Below are 8,011 nucleotides of genomic sequence, written 5' to 3'. Positions count from 1 at the left end.
TGTGTTTTATTCAAAAAAGTTCAAAAGTTGAAGCGCTCTTACTGAAAAACCCTATATTTATGCTCTCTGGGCCAATGCATTGTATAATTTTACCATATTCACATATTTGCATAAATGATTTCATATATGTACTAATTTTTCATCCCCTACACCCTGTTAGCCATGTTTCGAACCTTACGCGCTGCCATCACGATCAGTTTGCTGCGCAGTTGGGCAACACTCGGCGTCTATTCTTATTGACAGCTATCTCAATCAGCTGTACTTATTTACTTTTATTCACTGATAAAAATTACTTTTACATCGAAGTTTCGTATATAATTTTGTGTTGAAAAGTATTAACATACGCTTAGAATGGAACTCGACCCGGATATTGTGAAAGAATTTGAGAATCTTGAAGTATCCACAGAGAAGCCAAGTGAAGAGGAGTTGTGCTCGTTCGACGAAGAGGCGCCGCTCAAAGCAACGCCACAATTGCAACATCACACTTATTCAACGATACCGAAATTTTTCCATGCGCCACCGCCAGCGCACAACGCGTTGCGACAAAATCTGCGCAAAGAAGCGCACTCGCTTTTTCTACAAAAACGTTCACAAGAATTGCTGGATAATGACGAACTGGGCGCTTTGTGGACGCTGTTGGAGAAACATTGCACACAAGTAACGCCGCTGGGGCAACAACTTATCGACTACGATGATTACTTAAAGCTGCTAGAAGCTGTGAGTGCAAAATGTAAAAAATATGTAACTGCGCGTCTCTACGCCAAACTGCTGTGCCACTCTATGTATCCAGGTGGGTGAGAGCGCACAACGCTGTTGTTGTTGTTGATGTGTGTGCGTTTGTATATTTTTTTCACATTTATTACAAAAAACCTTTGGAATAGCGAATTTTGCAGGCAAAGTAGAGATCGCATCTATCTTCAATTACACAATGCGCAAAGTGTGGCTGACGCAGGGGCGTATCGGTTTGTCGTTTTACGATGAAATTGGCCAAGGCTATCTGCGCGAAATCGACATGGAAAACTATATCATCGACATCATACCGACGCTAGCGCAGATAAGCAGTTGCGTGCAACCTTCCTTTCAAAGTTTCTACGTATGCACGGTGGTGAAAAAGTTTTTCTTCTTCCTGGATCCCTTACATACGGGTCGCATACGCATACGTGACATACTGGCATCGGGTCTGTTGACCGAGCTGCTGGAGTTGCGCGATGAGGAAGCGCCTAAAGAGACACAAGAACTCAATTGGTTCTCCATGCCTTCGGTGCTCACTGTGTATGGCAATTATCTAAATTTAGATAAAGATCATAATGGCATGCTGAGTAAGCAAGAATTGGCCGGCTATGGCACGGGCACATTGACTTCGGTTTTCCTTGATCGCGTGTTCGATGAGTGTCGCACTTTTGATGGCGAAATGGACTACAAAACATTTTTAGATTTCGTTTTGGCGCTAGATAACCGACACGAGCCCCAGTCGCTGCACTATCTCTTTCGTATACTGGACGTGCAGCATAAGGGCTACCTAACGGCACAGACATTGCACTACTTCTTCAAAGGTATACAAGAGCAAATAAGTGCCGTCAATGCGGAGGCAGTGAATTTTGAAGACTTAAAAGACGAGATTTTCGACATGGTCAAGTCGAAGGATCCATTCAAAATCACACTGCAGGATTTAATCAATTGGTATGCACATACATACATACATATATACGTATTAAATATGTATATAATAAAGTGGTGCACAAGTCGACATATATGTGCTTTCAAGTCATTTGCTAAATTCACACAACAATGCAGTGTTTTGTTCTCAACTAACAGTAACAGGCAATAGCAGCTAGAGAGAAAACCAAATCATGCTTTTGTATGACTTGTTTCTCTCTCAGCATTATCACAACACACATATTTCGGCAAGATAGCAAGAAAAGCAATGTCACTGAAAGGCAATGAAAAACAATTCAATTCAAACAAGTGAATTGTGTCAAATGTGGATTATTTGCTTACATGAATTCCTGATATTTTAAAATCAAATAGGCAGTTAATGTTTGGTATGATGGTTTTGTAGAATAAAAATTAAATTCTGATTAATATTTGAATGTAACTTACACTTTGCCTGCAAATATTCTTCTGCGCATTTTATTGGATTTTAAATTTACTAAAAGCTGTCTTATTTCATAACTTCAATAGCTTTAAAAATTATTCATCGAAAGTTTACCGTTATTTGTTAATATTCTCCCCTTAATACGCAAAAGTGCGCGGGGAACGAAGAAATGTGTATGTTTGCAATTTCCATACATCTCGAAGGTGTGCTAATACACACTACGTACATACATACATATGACACCAATTCACACATTGTACTTGATGTCTTTCGGCAAAGCTTGTATGAGAATGTTTTTCTACCATTGCCATGCAAGCATATAAGCAGCGTCGTGCAATTCGTGCACTGTCGATAGAGCCGAAGTAGTATTGCTTGTTGAAGACAGTTTTTCTTCGTTGCTGTTCAAGTTGTGTGCCTACATTGCTTTTTGTCTTCACAAACAGTGTCGCATGCAATGTGTGACTTGTTGCTTTGTAATAAGCAAGTCATTTGTGCACCACTTTAGTATATAAATTGGGTGTGAAAGCTGTTTGCTCAAACTGAATATTTTAATTACACTCTGGTTTGAGCAGGCAACGTAGCCTCCTTATGTACTAATTAAACTTTAATGTTGCTTTGTGCGCACATTCACTGGCATTTTCATTGTCATTGCAGTGGACAAGCAGAAACTGTTGTCTCCATCTTAATAGAATTTCACAAATTCTGGGCGTACGAGAATCGTGAGGATGGCTCACATAATGTTTAATTTTGCACACGAAAATTAAATTGAACGATAGAAATTGTAGCCAAGTTAAAGACAGCAGCATCGAAAGGTGTGCAGGTGTACCGACTGGACTAAGAAACTGTAAACGTTTAACAGCGCTGCCATTTTTATGCTATTATGTCATAAGTACCTAAAAGGGTGAAGATTGTTCAAAATGCGACGTTTAAATTTAAGTGCTTTTGTTTACGTTCACACTAACAACAACAAACATTCCAGCTTAGCGATACGGCATAATTATGTGCACGAGTATTTATAAGTACAGAAGTACGGCTTGTTGATATTGCAGATGCGATGACGACTGCGTCACATCTGCTCTGGGCATAACTAGGCAGACTAGGTAAGGAGAGAATCATAAGAAATAATAATAAAATTAGATTTTAAAGATAATGTTGGGCATTGCCTTTGTGCTATACAAACAGCTGTAATCATTTTTTTTTTTCCTTCTTAGATTTATTATTTCCACTTAAGCGCATTTGAAAAAGTTGAAATAATTATTGTGTTTTTTTTCGATTTTCTAATTACAAAGACAACTTGTAATTAATGTTTAAATTAGTTTACGTATACGGCATATATACATATATACATAATGTACTTAATAATAAAACAGTGCGAGGCTGATATGCGTACATTTATAATGATATCACAGGCCTGTTTACATAAGTTATGGTACGTTAAGAATAATTATAGGCGTCTAAAACATAAGTATTAAACTGTTAGTGCAAATTTTGAAATAATTGTAATTAAATTCTAAACTCGTATTAAATTTAAAGTAAAAAGGCCGTATTTGCTAATTTAAACTCCTTAATGAAACACCATTCAATGTTCTCCATGCAGTAAAAATGAATTGAAAGTCTCAATTTTGGTTTTATACAGCAGCAATTCAACCAGAGGAACCCTCGATCGGCAGGCAATGGCAAACTTCCGAGTGTATTTCTGCCTTGAAAGCGCTCGTCAAAAAAAAAAAAAAAAAAAAATAGCCGACCATGCGGAGTCGGTTTAAAACTGTAGTTCCCTGACATTTGAGAAACATCATGGAGATGCATGCCACAAATAGGAGGAAGAGCTCGTTCAAACACCCAAAAAGGGTGTAAGTCAGTGATCAAGACAGTTGCTTATGCGGACGATGTAGTCGCCCCATTGAAAGGGGAGTTTCTCTCGACTATCGGCAGGCTCATGCAATCAGCGTTAAGGAAACTCTCTAAGTGGGCGACTTCAGATGTTGAAAAAGCTGGGTCCATTGGGAGTAGAGTAGCTCCCAAGGGTTTTCAATATGTCCATGGCCACTCTCATAATTCCTGACAAGTGGAAATCAGGGAGAGTGGTCCCACTACTGAAATCTGGGAAACCCGCCGACCAAAGGGAATCTTATCGGTCGATAACTCTCCTTTCCCTTTCTATTTCCACTCTACACGAAACACTTGACCCCAGCCTCACACCAGCGTAGATTCCAAAGAGTGCACAGTACCACCACAGCACTCACCGTCATAAACACTCAGATAAACAGCGCGCTCAACCAAAACCGCGCCTGCGGGAGGATTGTCCTAGTAGCGTTGGACTTAAAAAAAGCTTTCGACACTGTCAGCCACGCCACGCTACTAAATGATATTTTGCAGTCGACACTCCTACCACGGAGTGGTATTTGCTATTTCTAGACCAAATTTCTAAATAGAGGAAAATAAAGCAAGGAGTTCTGCAGGGTGGTGTCCTTTCACCATCCACCAGTGGGAGTCTCGATAATGGCGTCGGACAACGACACAATGGGCAAAGGAGGTCAAACTACAACTTAAGGTAAAAGTCGAAGATACACCAATACCGATTGTTTATAACCCCAAAATCTTGGGAGTTATCTCGACAGTTTGCTCTCCTTCTCAGCTGATTTAACCGCTATTGCCACTAAAGTCCAAAATCGCAACAAGGTCCTCAAATCGCTTGCCGGCAGCACTTGGGGCAAAGACAAAGAAATTTTGCTATCGACATTTAAGGCAATAGGTCGGTCTGGTCACCTGGAACCAGTGACACGCAGTGGATAAAGCTCCAGACTTGCCAAAACACTGCCATTAGGTCTGCGTCTTTTGACCATTTTAACATCTACAGGGTTGGCCATATTAAACTGACCCATTGAGTAACCCTATAACTTTTTACTGTAATTTCAGATCAGCTAATGACATACCGCGTTGGAAGCGTCAGTCGAAGGAGATTTATACCATGAAACAGTACACCCCAATAGAACGCGCTGAAATTGTTCAGCTGTACATTCAAAATTCCTTCTCGATTGTAAAAACGCAACGTGCGTGGAGAAAAAAAAAAATAAAGTGAAAAGTGCGCCGTCAAAGAACGCAATCAAGCAAATGCACAAAAGATTTTTGTCTTCCGGCACTGTGGCTAATACCCGACGTCCAAATAAAAAGCGGCCAAGACGATCTAACGAAAATATCGCGGCCGTACGAGCCAGTATCGAGTCATCGCCGCGAACGTCAGGTAATCGTCGTTCTGCTCAGTTGGACATCCCTCGGACCACTCTACGACGTATCATTCGTTTGGATTTGGGGATATTCCCGTACAAAATACAACTAAATCAACAACTGTTGCCGGACGATAAGCCTCGTCGCTTGGAATATGCCAATTTTGTCGTCCGAATGGCCCAAACTGATGAGGATTTTTGGCATCAAATCATTATGAGTGATGAGGCCCATTTCTCCTTGAACGGAACCGTAAATAAGCAAAATTGCCGTTTCTACGCCACTGAAAACCCTCAAATTATTGAAGAGGTACCTCTCCACGACCAAAAAGTTACAGTCTGGTGTGGCATTTGCGCTGATATGGTCATTGGGCCGTTCTTCTTTGAAAATGGTCAACACCAACCATTGACCGTCAATCAAGAGCGTTATCGGGCCATGATAACCGATTTTGTGATGCCGATTGTTCGTGAAAATGGTATGGAGCACTTCTAGTTTCAGCAAGATGGCGCACCACCACACACAGCACGAGCCACCGTCAACTTATTGAAGACTTTGTTCCCTAGCCGTTTGATATCAAAAAGCGGCGATTTTGACTGGCCGCCACGATCACCGGATTTGACGCCACCGGACTTTTTTCTTTGGGGCTATTTGAAATCTAAGGTTTACGTCAACAAACCAAAGACACTAGGCGCACTTAAGGCCAATATCCGACGGGAAATAGCCGCCATATCGGCCGAGACGCTGGCCAAAACTATGGAAAACGCCGAAAAACGGGCACATTACGCTATACGAGCTAAGGGCGACCACTTGCGCGATATCATATTCAAAAAGTGATGTAAACGAATCTCCTTGAACTAAATTAAATGTTTTTCACAATGAAACACAAAAAAATGTTTATTTTTCCATATTTTTTTAATAAGCACATGGGTCAGTTTAATATGGCCAACCCTGTACATCCGGTTAGGTGGTTACCGCAAGCCCCACCCATGCAAAAACCTGCTTGAACTTGAGCCGCCTCCCAGGCACGTCAGGAGGCACCTCTTCAATTACGCGAGATCCAGGACAAAACTACCCGAAAATTACTGGATCGGACAGTGCACAGACAGACAATTAACGACAATCATCGGAAGACTCTTACCACCCTTTTAAGCTCCCGACCCCCGAATGCCGTCATCGGAGTCCAACCACCACCTATTGCAGACGAAGAGCTCGCGTAACCTTGGCACAGCTATGTTCTGGATACTGTAGCAGGTTAATCTCCTACTTATTCAGAATCGACCCCGCACGACACTAACCACCTTTCACTTCAGGGGTCACCATATCTATTCTGATGACTCAAAGATGGATAATGGCACTGGATGGAGAGTGTAGTCGGAACAATTTTCGTTAAATTGCTCCTTAAGATCCTCAGACTGATGTAGCGTCTTCCAAGCTGAGATCTACGCTATAGACAAATCAGCACAAACGATAAGACTAATGGGCTTACCTCCAGCAAACCTTACCAGTTTCTTGATACTCAACCAGCGATAAAGGATTCAAAATGTGTTAAAGAACATAGGAGGTCGCTCACTCATATCCAAAAACACAACACCCCACTTTGTTGAGTCCCTGGTCACTCTGGAGTGGAGGGAAATGAAAGAGCGGATGAGTGTGCAAGTAAAGGCGCTGCACTTGACTTTCAGCGAATGGTAGAGGATATAAACATTCCTCTAAATTAACTGCACATTGCCATTGACTTGAGCATAATCGCGGAAACCAACAAAAGGTGGTCTCCGACTACTAACTGCAGAGCCTTCAAAAACTGAATCTTAAAAAAACAAAATGTCTGCTTGGACTAAACAGATCAACTATCAGCGTCCTCAAAGGTGCTAAAACGGGTCACTGCAATATTGGCACACTAGCCAGTAGAATGGGTGTATCTCGTAATGACTTTTGCAGGAGTTATGGAGATGAAGAAGAAATTGAATCGGTAGAACACTTCCTTTGAGAGTGCCCTGCACTGTAAAGAAGCCGTGCTAAATATTTGGCGAGTATTTGTTTGGGGACCGGGGAAAATTTGCAAAATGTGTCACTGGAGTCACTAGTTCCCTTCTTAAAAAGATCTAAGTGGTTTAAGCAACTTAATTAGGTGATGGAAACCAAATGCAGGTATCAAAATGGGGCTTAAGCCCACCGAGTGTCTTGTCTTAGGCAAGCAACCTGGCTAACCCAACTTAACTTATGCCCAAAAATTATTTTCTCTTTCATAAGAAACCTGTACTCTAGGCGATCTAGGCATACCATTTATCGCATTTATATAGGAAAAGAGTAACAACGTATTTAAAAATTGACTTCATTTTCGTGCTCAGGGAGCGAAAATATACAAGTATACATTTTTACAATAAAATATAAGACGAAAAAAAGTTCTAGAAAACACCGGGTTAACATCAGCCTAATCTAACTTTTCATTTATGTTTACAAAAGTGTGCATTTTAACATTTTCCTCCCAATTCTCTCACACAACTCATCTAAACTAACTTCAATGCCTGTTTTGGCATCCATTATAACATTTGGGCTCACTTTTATTAAAGCAGTTTTTCAACAGCTCATCAGAATTTTTGTAAAGGCCTTAAAATTTTCACCTATCCTAGGATTCGAAAGAGTGTACTTTGTACTTATACGTCAGCGTGCATGGGGAATATTCAGCCAAGGATC

At 41.0% G+C, this 8,011-nt stretch overlaps 1 protein-coding gene across 2 annotated transcripts; it reads left to right on the top strand.

Annotated features, from left to right (window-relative positions):
* The first annotated feature begins 252 nt into the window (after positions 1–252).
* Positions 253–3,640, top strand: LOC129235909 (serine/threonine-protein phosphatase 2A regulatory subunit B'' subunit gamma-like). Of its 2 annotated transcripts, none has more exons than XM_054869984.1 (3): positions 253–790; positions 894–1,680; positions 2,750–3,640. In XM_054869984.1, exons 1-3 carry the CDS (start codon positions 352–354, stop codon positions 2,838–2,840), a joined length of 1,317 nt encoding a protein of 438 aa, XP_054725959.1. In that variant the 5' UTR covers positions 253–351; the 3' UTR covers positions 2,841–3,640. The 2 variants fall into 2 exon arrangements, with proteins under 2 accessions (XP_054725959.1, XP_054725958.1); XM_054869983.1 differs by having other exon boundaries at positions 882–1,680.
* Positions 3,641–8,011: the final 4,371 nt, after the last annotated feature.

Source organism: Anastrepha obliqua, chromosome 1 (genome assembly GCF_027943255.1).
Source record: "Anastrepha obliqua isolate idAnaObli1 chromosome 1, idAnaObli1_1.0, whole genome shotgun sequence".
Lineage (NCBI taxonomy): Eukaryota > Metazoa > Arthropoda > Insecta > Diptera > Tephritidae > Anastrepha > Anastrepha obliqua.
This window is presented reverse-complemented; position numbering and strand designations above follow the sequence as displayed.

Coding starts and splice junctions, on each gene's coding strand:
- LOC129235909 (XM_054869983.1), top strand. CDS start 352: ATGGAACTCGACCCGGATATTGTGAAAGAATTTGAGAATCTTGAAGTA. Junction 791..881: donor GTGCCACTCTATGTATCCAG/GTGGGTGAGAGC, acceptor CCTTTGGAATAG/CGAATTTTGCAGGCAAAGTA. Junction 1,681..2,749: donor CTGCAGGATTTAATCAATTG/GTATGCACATAC, acceptor TTGTCATTGCAG/TGGACAAGCAGAAACTGTTG.